Source organism: Melopsittacus undulatus, chromosome 2 (genome assembly GCF_012275295.1).
Source record: "Melopsittacus undulatus isolate bMelUnd1 chromosome 2, bMelUnd1.mat.Z, whole genome shotgun sequence".
In the NCBI taxonomy this organism is placed as follows: Eukaryota; Metazoa; Chordata; class Aves; order Psittaciformes; family Psittaculidae; genus Melopsittacus; species Melopsittacus undulatus.
Genome location: NC_047528.1, coordinates 19,493,790 through 19,512,181, shown reverse-complemented (window position 1 = coordinate 19,512,181; position 18,392 = coordinate 19,493,790). Strand labels below are relative to the sequence as shown.

The 18,392-nt window shown below is 39.6% G+C and overlaps 1 protein-coding gene across 4 annotated transcripts in view; it reads left to right on the top strand.

The window, feature by feature from the left end:
* Positions 1–18,392, top strand: part of ATP8A2 (ATPase phospholipid transporting 8A2) — a 279,853-nt gene that overhangs the window by 28,665 nt on the left and 232,796 nt on the right. For all 4 annotated transcript variants that reach the window (XM_031049535.2, XM_013129215.3, XM_031049536.2 and 1 more), the window contains 9 exons: positions 477–554; positions 2,008–2,096; positions 2,798–2,842; positions 4,150–4,225; positions 11,401–11,506; positions 12,836–12,918; positions 14,575–14,624; positions 15,613–15,682; positions 17,386–17,470. In XM_031049535.2, coding sequence (XP_030905395.1) covers positions 477–554; positions 2,008–2,096; positions 2,798–2,842; positions 4,150–4,225; positions 11,401–11,506; positions 12,836–12,918; positions 14,575–14,624; positions 15,613–15,682; positions 17,386–17,470 — 682 coding nt within the window. The remainder of the gene's footprint in view (positions 1–476; positions 555–2,007; positions 2,097–2,797; positions 2,843–4,149; positions 4,226–11,400; positions 11,507–12,835; positions 12,919–14,574; positions 14,625–15,612; positions 15,683–17,385; positions 17,471–18,392) is intronic.

Sequence of the window (18,392 nt, the reverse complement as noted above, 5' to 3'; positions counted from 1 at the left end):
AACAAACCCAGGGAATTTGCCATGCCTAATCACAGGTCTTTAGTTACAGCAAGGCAATTTACTCTAGCCACATCCATGATTGAAGGAACAATTTAAGTGACTCTAAAATCAACTTCTATTGCTACATTTAATTAGGGAGGATTAGTAAAACAGCTACTACATGAACCAAAGCAATTTCTCAGATAAGCTAGTAAGTATCTCAAATATAAGCAGTTCAGACATGTTAGACCTTATTTACTTGTATTTTAGAGGAACTACTACAACTTTACTATGATTAGCATGGCTAATGGCTGTTAGAACTTCTTCCAACTGTACTAAAATCTTAAACTAGAGATGTAATGAAGGTTATAATTGAATCTGGCTTTTCTCATGTACATCTAGTATGGAGGTGTGTTTTGTAAAGGAGGCACCCATATTTAGTCTGGGATGAGTGTTTTAATTTACATACCGTAGGTCTAATTTTGCTCTCATTTCAGGACATAGATATGTATTATCCTGAAACAGATACTCCTGCAATGGCCAGAACCTCAAATCTTAATGAGGAACTTGGACAGGTAAGACAACATCTTCTCAAGTGTCATGTTTGTGGTATGTCCTGGGAAGATAGAAAGTATGAGAGCATGCCGTACAAATCTGCTTTGTTCTGTTGCTCTATGGCTCAGGTTAATGGGACATCTTTACTTTCATTAATTCAAGTCTTACAAGTAAAATAATGAGATCACAGGATAAAATCTGACATCGTGTAGACAGTCTTAAGCCTGGGAATTGAATTTTTCTTTGTGAAGCTAGCAAGCTCCAAATTATAGTTTGTTTTTTTTGGTGGGTTTTTTTTATTTTCCAAAATAAACCATTTTATGTGGCACATTGTATATTGTTGGCCTATGTTGTTTTCAGAAATGGCTTACTAGAGATTCCATATAACTAGACTGAATTTTTGGATTCATTAGCTGAATTACTTGTTCAAAGGTGCATTTTAACATTTCTTATATGCTAGAGTTATTAATGACTTAAAGTTCCTGAGATGTTTGGGGACTCACTTGGACTTCTAACTTGCACAGGCTGTTTCCAATGCTGTATTAAGAAGCACTGTAGAGAAAAGCTGAAAGATCACTTCAATAATAGTGTATTCAGTGTCTTGAACTGAATTGCAAATATTGAGGAAAAGCTTTTTGCAAATCTAAGCAAAACATTCTGGTCTTTAAATCGTGAACTCCTGTATTAGCTATCTTCCTATCCCTTCCTACCCGTCGGTTCAAAATCTTATATGGTGCAGAGGTAAAACAGTGTGGAATTTACCTTGCAGATAATTTTGGTTTGTTGTGACCTGTTGAAAGGGGGAATCTCAAGCCTGTTAATGCTTCAGAAAGTCGTTTTGCTGTGCTAGGTTGTTTCCAAGTTGTAGCTAAAAGTCAATGGTTTCCATTAAGGGAATAGTAGCTTGGGCAGCACTTACAGTGGCTGTGCATCTTGCTCTTCAGGATTGCTTATGACCAGTTTGTTTGCCTGCAGATTACCACTTAAATTTACTCTAGGATATTCTTTGCACAGTACTGTTGATAGAGAGAAATCCCCAGATAAATTCAGTGTTCTTTGGAACACTGTATTTCTTTGGGTTAAATTCCAACGATTCTTTGACAATCTCTAAGTATCTCTATTTTAATTTCCAGTCATGCTCTTTGATGATAGTACAGTTCAGAAATTTGGTGACTGTTCAACTAGCACAAGCATGTGCATCTATTTGACCACACTGTGGAGCCTTGGCAATTGTTAACTACTATTTGAGCCTTTTTGAATTAAGAGACAAAGAAGAAACAATGCCATTTAAAAACTTTACCAATTATTTTCCTGCAGCTTTGGGAGGACAAACCAAGTTGTAGTAATCCTGCAATGGCCAATGCTGTAACACATGACCCATATGTCTTCCAGAATTGTCTTGACACTATTTTCCACTCTGAGTTTTGTTACATTGCAAGTTGTAAGTTTGATTTTTTTTTATATAATTTTTAGGTGAAATACCTGTTTTCTGATAAAACGGGTACTCTAACATGCAACGTCATGAACTTCAAGAAATGTAGTATTGCTGGAGTGACATATGGGTAGGTATGACTTTTTTACGAACTCATTAGCTTAATGTGTGCTTATTAACAGCACATACTTTCATATCAGAACAGCATTACTATGTTCTGTTCTTCAGTTGATAGTGGTCTCAGTTGATAGCTTTCGTTTTCATGTCCCGCATAAATTATGGGATGCAAACCTGAGGAGTACTTTACACGAAGTGAGGATGACTTGCTTTCCAACATATCATGATGTAAACTAAATTACAAGTGCTAAATAAACTGACTCTTTCAGAGAGAAGATGGTGCAGCCAATGGGTAGGAATTGTCAGCCATGTTTCTGTGACTTCTTCAAATGAAACAGGATTTTATTACATCTGTAATTGTAGAGTTTTACATTCTTTGCACAGGAGGGATACTCACTGGTTTTATTCTGCTTCTGTCAAAAGGATCCCTCTGAGTAGTCATGCCAGCATTACACTTTGAGTCTTGAACACTAAATCTTTGTCTCTGCTTAGTTTTAAAAGGGTAGTCTTAAGAAATCTGTGCAAATTAATGTTTGAGTTTCATGGTAGTTAAATTAGATACCTCAAAAGGTAGAAAACTTGATTCAAGTGTATGTGCAGCTGAACCCATGGTTCCAGTATATGATTGAGTGATGATGTATTGATCTTTGCCTTCTACCTATTTTTGGGTTTGCAGAGTGGAATAAATATTATTTATCTTTTTCTACCACTCAGTCACTTTCCTGAGCTGGAAAGAGAACGTTCATCAGAAGACTTCAGGTAAATATATTCCAAGATGTTTATGTTCTGTATAGCAGAGCGGGAACAATCTATATAAAGACTACTTTCCAATTTGGGATTGGAAGAAGCCCAAGGGAGCAGTGTGTTTGAGTAAAACGCTCTTTCAGCAGGAGCCTAATGCCAAGCTGGTGGGTGGTGATGGATCTTCTGCTTAGAGAGATAGTGGGTGAAGGGGGGTGAGGGGTAGTAAGTGGCTGGTGTGGGTTTGATGTATACCAGTGCAGTGCTTAATTATAATTGCAGACAACAAAGTTACAAGCCATCAGTATCTTTCTTTGCAATAACCTTACCTGTAGCTAGAGACTTGATACTACTCTGCAATCATTAAGCTCAAACCTGACAAGGAGAAGAAAAGGAACATTATACTATGTTTTCATAATTAAACTGGAAAAAGGGCTTGATATGGAGGTGTCTCATGGCAAGAGAATCCCACTCCTCTTTATTTAGAGATTTCATGAATAGAGGTGATGGGTCTGTCCAGTTCTGCAAAAAGCAGATGAAACCTAGAAGTGTTATACAGGTGTTTCTGTAGCATGTTCAATTTAACAGGAAGCTATAGAAGAGATAGGGAGGGTTGATGTGACTTTGAATGGCAAGTATAGTTAAAAACTGAGTTCCCACACCAGAAACGGATAGACTCTGAATGCTGTTAATAAGGCCACTTTCTAATGAAATGAATTAGGCTTCTCCATTGGTGCAGTTCACTTTTATGATCACCTTTTAGGAAGGTGATCTGATAGGTTGCTACTTCTGCTGAGGTGTAATTTCTGTGGATGGCTTTCTTATCTTCCAGTATATTGCTGTTTCCTTCATTGCCATCTTTTCTCTCCCAGTACACTTCTTTTCTAGTTAGTTCTATGTAAGAGTTTCTTCTAAGTACTAACCTGGAATACTCGAGCTTAAAATCCACCAGGGATCAACTTGAAACAGCTCACTAGAGAGGGAGCTTAGGGGTATTGATCTTTGATCTATTTCAAAAGTAAGTCACCTTGAAATCAATGTATTTCAAGTACACTTAGAAGCTGCTTATGCTATGTCTGTCCCTAGGAGGTGTGTTGACACTTGAGTCTTAAATACACTTTCAGGCACAGCCATTTTAGGCTTATTGCTGGTGTTCTGAAGAAATTGTTGATAATTTTCAGCACTTTGCACTATTCATATGATCTTTTCACAATACTTGCAAGGACAGTGGAATCTTACTTTGGTTTTGCTACCTAACAAAAATAAATGTAGTAAGATAGGAAATGTTGCTACTTACATTTGCACATGCTTGTCTTGCTCTGCAGCCAGCTACCTCCTCCTACCAGTGAATCATGTGAATTCGATGACCCAAGACTGCTGCAAAACATTGAAAATGACCATGTAAGTCTCATCTTTGGATATCATGTCTTTGAAATACCCTATTTTAGGTCTCCATAGGATTAAATGCTGAACAAATCTATTTGTGTGATCAAATTTGCTGTATGAGTGTATCATGCAAGTGCAGAGGGGGTAAAAAGGAAACAGAATAGCTCCTTCCAACGCCTTTCTGCCCACTTGTCTTAATATTGAATTAAACAGTGGTGTTGGTATGGATACCAGCAAGCTATAAACCAGCCTCATAAATATTGGTGTATTTAGAAGATGATGTCTTCTAGCAAATAGTGGTAGATAGCTTTTCTTTAGAAGGATTGCAGTATTTAGAATGTTCAAACACCCATAAATAGCATTTTTTTAAAGTAATCTGGAGCATTGCATGGTGGCTCTCATGTGAGAGTTGCTTGCAAATGTTGGGAATTCCAGTTGTGTAAAGGATTTTAGAGGTAGGACTTGATTGCAAGTTTAGGTTTATCCTGAGCCTTGGTGATTAGTAATCTTAGCCACACTGGCTGTGTCCTGAATGGACCTAGTCCTTGGGAGAGAGACAGTGCATTGCTTGTTTGGAAACCACGCAGCTGTGAAATGTCTGACTAGACAATTCAAGTTGCTTGCAAAATAACATGACCCTTCTCTTCTGCAGAAACTGTCTTGCAGTAGGGGATCAGGGCACTGGCAAGCACAAACTCAATTAGCCAATTGCTCTCCTTAGACAATAGAACTTCTGTAACTGGGCTGATTTAGTATGAGTATCTACAACTGTTACAACATCCTGTTTGTGTATAGCAAAGCTTTTGCTTTCCTTTTTTTGCTTTACAGTACTCACGAACCTGACATGAATGTTTGTAAATGTCTGAAGGAATGTTTAATTACTCTTTGTGGCACTACGTTTTCCTCAGAGTGATAGAGCCTGAAGATGGCTCCTATACTCTAGCTTTCAGAAAGGTATTGCTCCCCAGACAATGTATTGGTTTCCAGTGTGGCTTTTGTAATCACCTGCACTAGAAGGATTTCCCCCTGGACTTCACTTGCAGCCAAGATTTGGATTGCCTCCTCGTCAATTGTTCTGTTCATGTGTGGCTGCTCATTCTGAGTGAAAGGTTACTAGCTTTGGTGTAGCCTGCAGGTGAAGAATTTGAGCTCCTTCTTGCAGGCTGTTGCTTTTGGCACCTATATAAAACAGTGCTTTGGCACCTTAACTGACTCAGCAGGAAGGACTTGTATCAAATGGGATGTGATATGGAGTTTCTCATCCAGCCTGGAGATGGTCCCTTAACTTTGGGTTATCTCTAGGACTTTGATCCTCTCTGGCTAGAGCTTTTCTTTTGGGAGATAGATAGCTGTTGTAGCAGGCAAATAAAGGTTTTTTTTGTAGCTTCCTTAGGCGTCAATCTAGACAGCTCAGAAATCTTTGTTCTTTACTTGTTGAACCCTTATGTATCAAGTTTACTTCTGGCTGGCAACTTGAGTACGTAAATACTGTTGTCATTGTACAGCTGACTATTAGGCTGAGCATACTGTGTGAACTCATCCCTCAGATAATCAGTGGGGAAAATTCTGGTTGATAAGATGTAAGATATCTTGTGTAGGCCGAAGATATCTTTCAGAGCTGGACTGTACTGGAGGGGTGGATGCCACCTGCAGACAAGTGGTGATGTAGCTCAAGCCATTAGAATGTAAAGATTATGTGTGACAGTTTGCTTAGGAAGTTAGGGTCTTTTTGTCAAACTGCATCAGTGAGATGAAGGCTGAATTGCAGGGTAATGGGGGAAGAAACAGTCACATATTTCTAGCTTTTTGCATTTTAGCTGTTAAGGTGTATAAACTGCTTCCTTCTACCTTAGTGCTTTAGTTTTCATAGCTAGGAAATAGCTGCAGATGCCATCTGCATGTCTATCTCCACTCATCTAGTGAACTGAGGTGATAAAAGTGTTCCAGCACAAACTGCCTTATGGTGTTAGATGGTGCAGTCCTCATGTAAGCAATGAATTCACTTTAAACATTTGCCCTTTTGCAGCTGAAGCTGTCGATGTGATCTCTCACGAACACTCATTAAGTGTTCATTGCTCTGGTCTTGAAGATGTTTTTTTTTTCAGTTCAGTTGCAAGTGTTAGTTTAGAGTTGTCTTAGTGCCAAGTAATTCTCTTTCCAGGTTGAAAATAAAAGATCATGTACTTGTTCTCATGAGACTGTCTTCCATCTGCTAGGAAGATTGCTAGCATCCTGCATCACCTAAATTTCATAGCTCTTCTGGGCCACTGGTGTGTAAGGGCTGACTGATGGCCAAGTCCACACTTGAGTAACAGTCAAAGAATTATTGCCCTGTAGGAAACGTTCCAAGGAAAAATAAGCTGTCTTGAAAACATGTGGATGTTTCTCTGGGATTTTAATGTGGAAGAAAGTACCTAGATTTGTCTGCCTGTGCTTTTTCTTTGTAACAGCTTCTGTTGGATGAACTGTGCAGCTGCACCGGGAGTGTGGTCACTGGCTTGTTTCTGTAGGGAAAATGGTGTAAACTCTTTTATTAGAATAAGAGGTCAGTTATTCCCAAAGACTTAAAAGAATGTTTGATGGTCTAATCTTGGGGCTTGTGAATTGCAAATGTGCTGTGAATAAACTCAGCACAGAGATGCAAGCCTGTTTGGTGTGGGGTAGTTTTTTTTACCCTGATGATATGAGTGTGAAGAAGGAGGTCAAGAAGTGAAAGGATTTGGATCTCATCCTAGGCTCCTCTCCCTGGATTATCTCTGAACTTCCTCTACTAATTCCAATTTGAATATGAACTTTTTTCTGTGGCCCCCAAATTACCACTTGGGCAAGAAGCAGCAAGCACATGGTATAGCTGCAGATGCATGATTTGGTTGAGTATGTGTGATGAGTAGTTCAGCAGCTGGCCAGGCAGAACAGATAGCTGTTGTGCTCATACTGAGGCTTCACCTCAGTGAAAGCGATCATTTTGGATCTCTCTAATGTGTCTGCTTATTTTTGTGACACCTGTCATCAGCTGATTTTTAATTCCTTAGGAAGGCAGAACCAGGAAAGTGTAATGCTGGTGTTGGGATGAAAACTGGAATTTAAAATACAGGAGGGGTAAAGGACCTAGGGTGGTGAGAACCTCTGGGAGGCTTTAGTTCAGAAAAGTAACAGTTTTCCGAAGACTGTCCAAACTTGCTGTTTAACAACTCACAATTAAATTGGTACTGCTTCATAAGAAATACTTTTCACTCTTCTGCATTTGCCCTTAGTGTGCATGGGACTTTGGTACTTTTCTTTCTCTCAAGCACAAGACAGTACCTTTAATTATAGGTCCTATTTTAGTGGTTTTGGACAAGATGAGCTTTCATTTAACTCTGATATTCAAATACTGGTTAATAGTCTGTGTCCTCCAGCCTTATCAGCTTTACTGTTCTGGAGGTGCCCAACATGGTTGGATCCTTGCAGTGCTCCCCAGATAGATTGATGAATAAAACAGTAGGAAGCTCACATCTTTTTAAGATGGTGAGTCATAATTCTCTCTGGTAATGAAGTAGATAAGTATTTTTCTAGCTGTCTGTAGCAGAATGTGTCACATTTATGCAAAGGAGGAAGCTCAAATTGTTGCATTATGTCTTAATATCCCACTGCCCATTCACTTAAAAACCTGTCAGTTCTGCTCATCTGGAAATACAGTGAATGGAAGCACTGATCTGATGCTGCTGCAAATAAAAAGGGGATTGCATGTCAGGTTATTTATTCAACTTCCTTGTAACTTTATCAGGCTGTGAACAGTTGGCAGAATAATGCAGTTTGTCTTCAGAGTGAGGAGGCCCAGATAAGGACATGTGACAAATGTGCGGAGATACAGCTCTGCAGAGCACAGATTATTCCCCAAAAGGCTGAGTTTTGACTTGATGTCTTGCTTCTTCTGAATGAGGGGGAACATGAAGGGATGAAAACTTGTGATGCGGTTTCCTGACCTGTGGTCAGTACTGATAATGGATGATGCTGTGCCACCTAGATAGGGAAACTGCTTTCAGTGCAGATAACGCTTTGTAGGTAATCTGGGAACTGCTTCCAGAAATACTATACTATGTCTTAATGAGTCTGTAGTTCTCAGCTTGTAAGGGGCAGCATGCAAAGGAAGTTTAGCTAGTGGAGTACATCCTTCGTGTAGATGGTTGTATACCAAGTGACTTTGAAAAAGACAAAGAGAAGCAATAGCTTTCCCACAGAGCTCTTGGCACACAGGGAGGAAAAACGGGGAGAATGAGAGCTGCCTGTGGACAGCTGAACAAGAGACTAAAATGTGCAAACGTTGTTCCTGCTACAGAAAACTGGAAAAGGAAAAAACGGGGTGGGAAGAAACAGAGCTGAGCTTAACAAATGAGCAGGCAAGGAATGTCTCAGAGACCATCAGTAAGAGCCTGAATGCTAAAATGGCAGAAATTTGCTTTAGAAGAGGAAAGAAAACAAGCAATAAAGAAGAACCAGTTAACTTGTGGGAATTCTGTTTTGTGCTGGGGTTCAACTTGGGGTGTTGTAAGGGATGTTATCACCACAGAAACCACTAATGAATTTACTCTTCACAGCTCTGAAGCAGATTTTGAATGCTCCGTTGTGATTCATGCCAATGCAACAAATATTATGTCAGTGCTGAAACAATATAGAAAGGAAACAAGTGACAGCTGTGTGGAGGAGCTGACATGATCAGCTGGGCCTCTGGTGATCCGTTGCTATAGAATTGGAAGACTGCCATATAATACATTGTGAGCTGTGAAAATACCAAGACAGCAATAAATTACATTGCTGGCTTGAAAGCAGAAATATATATACATAGGAAGGATTAAAATCTGACATTACCAGAGAAAGGTTGTTTCCAGCTGATAGAGGACATAGTATTAAAGTGTGTAAGGGGCTAGTCAAATAAGCATAAGAACAACATCAAAGGTCTGCAACAGTGGATGCTGAAAGGAGAATTTGGCAGGCTGTGCGTTTTGAGATGGAGATAAAATTTTCATTGCTTTCACTGGAAATGATGGAGCAGCAGTAACCTCCTGACCAGGAATTTGCTGTGGACTTAACATTTCACACGCTACTCCGGTTATATTGCATCTGTTCATTTTCTTAACACAGTCTCTGCACTCCAGTAGGTCAGAAATATGTGGCTGCTGCTGTTTTAGTGGTATGTGACCATACAATTCAGAAGTTTCAGTATGCAAAGATAAAGGGCCTGTGTAAAACAGTTATCTCAAAGATGCTAATGACAGAGCACATGGAATAAAATAAGTATTGGATCTTCAGTCTTTTTGTTAAACCCTTTTCCTGATGCACTTGCTTCTTTGTTTACACGTTAACGCAGCATTTGCTAGATGATGTTGTTTTGTGCCTTACATAGTAACTTATTTCCTAATTAAATCTAGCTATTGCCAGTGAATCTTTGTTGTACAAATATGTACTTAATGGGCACCATATTGAAGAAAAAAAAACAACAAAACAAACAGAAACAAAAAAATCAACAGTTTTTCCCTGTTCTTGGTCTTGTCTCTGAAAGAGCATTTGGGACAGGACAAAGCTTTGAGTTTATTTCTGTCACATAGCTTGGCTGGGGAGAAAAGCATTAACATGTCTGAGAGCCAGTTGTGAGTGCTGCTGGCCTAATTGTGAGAAGTTGCATTTTCCAGGCCCCTCTAAGTGGGAAGTGGAGGGGATTTTAATGTCTCGGTAGTTCTGTGTGATTAAAGGGTTCTAAAAAATAACTCTGCTGCATTTCAGATAGTAATGCTGCATATACTCTTAGAAAAATACCTATAATCCAAGTCTTTTATGTCAGAGGATTTTTGGTGGCATGTGGTTTTCACTTGAAAAAGTTTCATATAAACATCATAGCCTTTCTGTTGTGAAACAGCAGAAACAGTACACCAGCAGATTAAATTATGTAGAAGCATCTTTTAACTGTTTAAGAAAACTTTGATCCTGTTTTTATTAGTATCTTGTATCCTCCATCTGATCTTGCTTTTAATATTGCAATGGCAGGATTTTGGCCCATTCTTGTTCTAACAGCTTGTGCAATGCTCTTGATCTTTTGAGTGTTCTGTTAAGACAGAGTATGTATGAAATATGCTATGCTAATGAAAACTTTTGGGAACTAGATGATATTTCATATGCAAAAACTCTGAGTTCGTGAAGTCAGCTAAGGCTTTCTGCAAAGGTAGAGCTGTGAAGTTCATGTCTGACTCAGTCACTGAACAAACGGCTTATGTGACGTAAGAGATGGGTGCCACCAACTGTGGATGCTACTGATATAGCAGAGTTGAAGGGGAGCATGTGTTCACTTCAGCTGTTCCAGGCAAACTCCTTAAAGGTTTGTGTGAACTGTGAGTGAAAGTAGTATGGCAGCTTGTGAGCTGGGCAGCTGGGTACCACTTCTGTCTGCTGGGAGACTAGAAATGCCATGCGAGAAGCAGCGGTGAAAGGGAGGGAAGAATGAGATGAGTGACTCCAAGTCACTGTAGCTGCCTGAATTTGCAGATCATAAGCTTGATATTTAAGTGCCATACTACCTTTACTGAGTTGTAGACCCAGTGTGTCTTTAAGCACGTAGGGATGGCTGGCAACTGCATTCTGTGAACAATGTTTTATGTCATGTGTTTTCATGATGCTGAATGTGTAGGGACCATTGATCAAATTTCTGCTTGGCTAGATGATGTATTCCTGTGGAAGAGCACATGATGTTGCCTTCTGCTGGCTAATCAGCTGCTGTCAGCTCTGGATGTTCATCACAAATTGTGCAGTTGCAGTGATTTTAATTCTGGTGATGTTACTGTCAATCTATTAAAAGCTGTTGTGGAAGCCACCAAAGTAATATTTCCTGTTGCTTCATCAGCATCTTGTGGCAGACAAATCTGCATATATGAAGCTTGGGTTGTTATAAAACTGATGTTTTTATATTTGGGTGTGGGGAGTGGAGAAATGATCTGGCTTCCCAGCTCTCTGCAACTTAAGCGAGTTTTTTATCATTAGCATTCCAGTTAATTAAAACTGGCCTTTATCTCTGCTGTATTGATGTTCTGGGACCAGGGTAGCTATTATAAATAGAGAACAATGGGGTTTTTTTTGTCTGTAGTACCTGAGGGGTTTTTTGTTAGTGAACAGCTGTCTTTGTGTGTGTAATCTAAACCTGACTCTTCTGATGTCCTATCTAGCCCACAGCTGTGCACATACAGGAGTTCCTCACTCTGCTGGCTGTGTGTCACACTGTTGTTCCTGAGAGACAAGGAAATAAAATTATCTACCAGGCCTCCTCTCCAGGTTGGTTGTTTTCTGTTTTTGGAAGGAATGGAGTGAGACTAGAAGTAGATAGAAGGAAGGTCCAGAAATTTCTGTAGAGGTCATTGATTTTGAAAGCAAGATGTCCCCTGTGATGCTAACAGTAGACCTGGCATCTTCTGTCATCAGTACATGCTGCTTTTCAATGCCTCCTACAAAAACATCAAGTACTCGATGTTTTTGTAGATCTAGGTCAGGCTTATGATCTTTTTGTGTTCATGAGACCTTTTACTCTGGCCTTTCTGCAGGGGTGACAAGCAAAAGTAAAACTTCCAGTGTGTACAGCTGATCTATGGAAGTATGGATTTTTTTTCCTGCATGAGCAGTTACTTTATCTGGCATGAGTGCAAACTATTTTTCTTGATCCTAGTAGCTTCCCATCTTGGTTTAAGCAGGTACAAGGTGCTGATACGCTGATATGTGACACAGTATATCCAAGAGCACGATACTGGCCATATTCAGGCCTGCTCTTTACCCGTATCTTCCTTGTTTTAGGTAGCATAGAGGTATTGAAGGAGGTAGGCAGGCCTAAATGTAGAACAGCAGGGCCCTGCTCCGCATTAGATTTCTTTTTAACTGAGGTTGTTTCTGGAATTGTTGTAGTGATGTATTGAATGGTGAAGCAGCATCACTTATTTATACTTCAAAGTGCCTGAAGAGTAGGGTGAGGAGCCTGTGTAAGGCACCTATGGTCAGTCACAGTGGTGATGAGCTGTGGGGAGACTAAAGGAGGTGTAGAGGCGTTATGTTTGCATGAATTGGCACTAAATCTATCTATATGGGGGTTATCCTAATGCTACTTGCTTCTTAATGAGGCTGTTTAACTGTCTACTAGAGCTAGAAGTGTTTGCTCTGGTTTCAGTTGGTTTTTGAGCTCTTAATGACACTGCCCCTGTTAAGTCTCCACAAGACAAGGTTATATTTGTATAGCACTTGAACTTTAGTACCTTTACAGCAGGAAATTGATTAAATGCATGTTGCAAGGATTTAGAGTAACATAGCTTTGACCTTGGTTTCAGAACAAGTATTTCCCTTTTTCATCTATCCACAACAGTGGAGTTCAATGCTTCAGTAATTCAAGATCTTTTATGCAGGTTATGAAGTTTGTGTAGTTGATATTGTGTAGCCTTTGTAGGACTACAATGTGAACATCTTGTGGAAGTGTGTGCAGAACTACTGTAACAGCCGTATAGATGGGGGAGTATGGGGAAAGGGGGTTTCTGTGTTTTGGCATTATGACATATTTAAGTATGGGCTTTGCAGACGTCTTCTATATGCCATAGTAATCTTAAGGTTTTCTGCTATTCACAGATGAAGGGGCCTTGGTGAAAGGAGCAAAAAAACTTGGTTATGTTTTCACAGGACGGACTCCACATTCTGTTATCATTGATGCAGTAAGTAGTAAATATGCGCAGCATGGGCTTCTAAGCTCATCCAGAGCATAAATTTCTCGTGTGGTTCTGGTGAATTTGTTTTTGCAGAGCCTTTAAGGTGCTACATGGCATCTTGGGTTTTTTCAGACTGGGGAAAGTTGTCTTACTCTTTTTAGATGCAAAGTCCGTTGCCCTCTTGTGTGGCATGGGCAATAGGAACTTGGGAGCTTACGTGGGAAATGACAGCAATTGTGCCTGAAGAATATTTCCGTTGTCTGGGAAACACAGATGAGAACACTCAGATTAGAAGGAAATTCATGTGTGTAGAGATTTTTCTGACTTACCGTTAATGGTTACTGTGCTTTGAAGTATTTGAGTTCTTGTCTGAAAATGGAATTTTTCTTCTCAGTAAGATACCCTGTAGAAGATGTCTGCTTAACAAGCTCTGTATGTGGAGGTGTGTAATTAATGGATTAGAGCTGATGCAGGCAGTCTCAAACTCATGGGGCCCCATTCTGACTGAAGTTACAGTCTAAGCTAAAGTGACTCCAGATTTACGCAGGTGCAGCTTAGTAGGGTGCTTATTAAGAATAATGGATATATTTTTGTCCTTCTGCTCAGGTGCATTCACTTTCAAGTTTCTTGGTACACTGCCAGGGAAAGCACTTAAAACACAGCTTTCCAGGGCTTATCACAAACTTTTAGCAGCTTCTCAGAAAACTGCTGCTTAGTTTAAGAGGAAGAGCTTACGATAAGCATCATCATCTAGAGCTATCTAAGCTCTTCTCTGCAGGAGAACCAGGCCCACAAGACCTAGTTTTATACTCCTCATGCGTACCAAGTTGGGAGCATGGTCAGTCTATAGCCAGTGATATAAATTTTCACTCTTGGATTCATGTCTTGTTGCCTACATCAGTGGCAGTACATGTAGCATGGGTTGGAGATGACTTTTTATCTTGGTTATTGTTGAGTTGGTATGTACCTTGTTAGAACATAACTGCTGCAATTAGGTTTTGCTACAGCCCTTTCTTTGATAATGTATTACAGATACCACTGGAGTTCTGAGACTCCAGTACCTCCTACTTCTTCCTCCATCTGCTCTAAAACAAGAATGGCAAAGACAAGGTGTTTCAAAACCCTTTTACTTCCTCAGATTGCTCATCAACCCCAACAAAAAGTTGTTGGCAATGACAGGAATTTATCCTTAGTAAACCATTCTATTTTTGCCACAAAACATACAATCTAATATACTTGTAAATTCAAGTAAAAGAAATATTAAGGCAGTTCAGACAAAGGTTATGATTGTAATACCAAATCTGCACGGCATGTTTATTCTGAGTTGGAGTAATGCTCACAGTCTGTAGCATGTCTGTTAGCTGTTAAGAAGTAAATATGCAGATAAACCTTCAGAGCATGCTTATCCTTCTGGAGTAAAACGGTAGTTCCTTGAAATGGTGTAAAAATAGTAAATGGAGGGTGCCACAGTACTAGACATTCAAGTAAGTTTAGAATGCCTTCATTAAATAGGGCTCTACATTACTTTTGCCAGGAGAGGGAGCTATTACTATGTCTTATTTACACTTGGATGTATTAAAAAGGTTGTGTTTAGCTACATGTTTGCACGTGTAAAAATGTACTGCAAATTATATTTATTACAGTGTTTCCTTTCCTTTGTAGCTGGGAAAAGAAAAAACCTTTGAAATTCTTAACGTGTTAGAGTTTTCCAGGTAAGTTTTCCTCTAGTATGCTAAATGCAGGGCAACAAGAAAACTATTTTTGTAAATATTATTGAGAATAAAAAGATTCAGCTGATGCAGTAGAAGAGCTGAAGTTCCTTAGCTTTTTCTTGCCCCTCCTCGTTTACAATATAGGACCATATCGAGCTTTTTACAAACTGGCAGCTGTGGCCGTATGAGCATGAAACTCTTCCCTGCCCCTGCAGCTCTGTTGGTCTTTCTGAGAAGTTGCTGCCCTGGAAGTGTTATTCCATGCCTCACTGGTTTACTGATGCGTAACTTGTCTGTTTCAAGAACTTGCTTTGAGACTGATATTGCACTTTCACAGCGCTTCTGTAAATTACTTGGGCTTGAGTAGGTGGAATCTACAACTGAAGGGCTTTTTGGTACCCCTTTAAGAACCACTCTATATATGAAAAACTAAACCTTGCAAGCATTCCTAACTTGTTAGACTAGATAGCACGGGCACTGCTTGAGCAGTAAGAAGCTTTGTGTGATGAATCAGGCCCCTAAATCACTGGAGATGATAAAAGGTGCTTTCTGTGTGTCAGCTGATAGTTTTGTCAGTTTAGGTGCTTTTAGTCAGCCGGCTTTTGTGATTTATTTATTGATTTATTTATTTTCCTACCGTTTCTGTGGCTTAATGACTTGAAGTCTTATTCTCTGTTGTCTTTGAGTTGGCTGGTTCTGCTCTAAAGGAGTATGTAAAAATAAGCCAGGGAAGATTTGGGTAGGCAGCTGTTCTTGTGTCCTGGCTTGCTTTGAAGGGGGCTTGCCAATGGGAGCCATAGGGCTGAAGCTGGAAATGGGCAATTTGGTATTTCTCGTTGCTGTCAAGGATTGTGAGGTCTCAAGTTATTACTGTTACTTCTCACCTCATCTCAGATGCACTAGACACATCTGAGAAAAATCTCTGGCTAGAACAGGACTTGCTCTCCATTTCTATGACTAACAGAAGCAATTTCTTTTCTTTCAATAGCAACAGGAAGAGGATGTCAGTGATTGTTCGAACTCCATCAGGAAAGCTACGTCTCTACTGCAAAGGGGCTGTAAGTAATTAAGTCACCTAATGGAGAAGTAACACTACTAGTTATTGTTTTAGCAGCTGTGGCTGTTGCTGGCATTTCATGTCTTGTACATAGTACCTGTTGGCTTGCTGTTTAGAGTGAAGTGATTTAAGAGACTGCTTATTCCTCCTCTGACTTGTTTGGCAGGCAGGAAGATTGTTGGGCTTTCTACTACCCAGTTGAAATCCTGAAACTGATGGGAGCGGTGCCCTTTAATTAATCAAAGTTAGGATTTCACAGGGCTGTGCAGCCAGCAGTTCAGGAGCTAAGCTAAAGGCTGTATGGATCTGTAATCTAAAATCTGTTCTCAGATGGCTCTTGATCTAGCTCCCTTGCATATCTGCACCTGCTGTAATTTGTCACCATGACTTGCACCATGGTGTTCTTCTGTCTTTACTGACAAAAGCAATAACTTACCAAAGTGCAAAGGCTGCAAAACTAGCATTGGCCACAGCCAGAGAGTGGTTTTAATTTCAATGCTTTTTGCAACCAGATCTGAATTTTGTAAAGATCTGGTTTACTTGAATTTGTCAGGACATATTTGTCTGGGTGCACTGCTCTATTGCTTCAGTTGCGCTCCTGATTTGATAAAGATGTGCTGGCTTCATGCTGGTGTGGTGAGAGTGAATTAAGCCCATTGCCTTTGTACAGTATTTTGAAGTTGTATGTCTAGTAGGACTGCACAGATCTGCAATTGCTTGTTGCTCCTACTATACCTGAGTTCACATTCCTTCTTGAAGAAGGAAGGGATGGAGAACATGGGAATTTATAGTAAAAAAACTTAAGCTGTCTTCCATATGAGCAGTCTCAGATCTCTTGAAAGAGCAAAAGGGTTGTAGTAATTAGTGTAACCTGGTGTTGTGGATGCAGCAAAACATACAAGACAAAACTCAAACTCTAAGTTAACTGTCTATTTCGTATGAACTCTTCCCCATTCTGATGGTCATCTCCTGTCCTGTCACTTCCATAATAAATTACTTGTTTTGTATTCCTATTTCTAATCAATGATATATGTAGGTGTGTTTAGTCAAGAGTACATGTTTAAGCAAAAATAGGGTTTCCATATCTCATCTGTGTGTAGCGCCCTGTTCTGATAGTTGCAGAATAAAATCCAGAGACTCCAGACATGTAGGTGACGGTGCTGTATTTTGATTTCCTCTGTTATCTGGGCTTTTTCAATTGCCCTTTGATACAGTGATGAAGGAAGGATATTTCTAAGAGAATTTTGTCATAGAACCTGATCAGTGCTTCTGCCTTCTATCTTTTAACATCAGTGGGAATCTTTTCCAGAAAGGACTGCAAGAAGCTCTTCTGCATGGGACTACAATGTATACTGGATAAGATCAGGCACTTAGATTATCTGGAAATCAATATTATCCGCTTCAGAAAGGGGTGTTCTGTACTGCCTAGTAATGGAGACCGCTTTATGGAAAGAGAGGAGGAAGGAGACAGAGCATACTTTTTTTCTCATTATTTAAAGTGGATGTAGTATCTTTGCCACTGGACACAATCCACATCACTTACTCAAAACATGGTCCATAAAACCTGAATGTAATACTTGCAAATATAGTCTTGGGTTTAGGTATTAGTAAGTCCACTCAGGTTATTTCACTTGAGCTCATAAGTACCCAAATAAAAGCTTCATTTGTAGACTTACGCTGTTGTAATGAATTTGGTTTTAATAGGATAATGTGATTTTTGAGAGGCTTTCAAAAGATTCCGAGTATATGGAGCAAACACTGTGTCATCTTGAATACTTCGCAACAGAAGGTAAGAGAAGCAGCATGTCATGGGAATTCAACTTAGCAAACTCCTTGCAGCATGTTCTGCATTGTTTAACCTTTGCAGTGCTGAGTAAGATGGTTATGAAGATAAATTAAGAAGTGGTGTGTAATCAGCAAATTAACAACTCTGGGATAACTTTAACCCTAAAAGTTTGTGCCCTGTTTTTATGCAATTTCAGTAGGAAAGTAGAATTTGGAAGGAAAAGATGGGGTGCTGTGTGCCTGTGATGAAGGGAATGGGCATGAGTTGTATTGCTCAAAATACTTCCATTACACTGGATTTAGAGATGTTTTTACTAGTGTAAAAGGTGACAAAGGCCTTGGCTTCATGAAACAGAGAAATAACCTGAACAAGTTGAGAAGCCTGGAAGACCAAGACATCAAAAATGATCTGAAATGGTCTGTAAGGCCTTTAGGACTGAGGTAACACCTCTGTTCAAACAGAAGTACTTGGCTTTGTTCCCTTTTCTGCAGTAGCATAAGATACTTTCGTTATAGTAAAACCATGGACCAGTGATTTCCCTCCTAAATCTGTAAACATTATTCAGCTTTAATTAGTAATTACTGCAGACTCCTATGTTCTCAGTGATGAAACTTTAATACTTTATGGCCCACACTCTTTTCTGCTTGACTCATGCCAGAGGAAAAAAAAACCATTATTTCTATATGTTAATTTTTTCCACTGGTCTAATAAAATGGTTTTCGTACTTCATGGGCCATATTATCTACTCCTTTGTGCATGGGTAACTCCCATTATTAATGTGAGTTGCATGCCTACACTGTAGGAGGAAACGGTCTTTTTACAAGGAAACGGGGGCTGTGCAGTGTGTTTGACTAAGTAGTATCTCCAGTTACAATATGTAGCCATTTTTTTTTTAATTTGACCTTTAAAGATACATGAAATACAA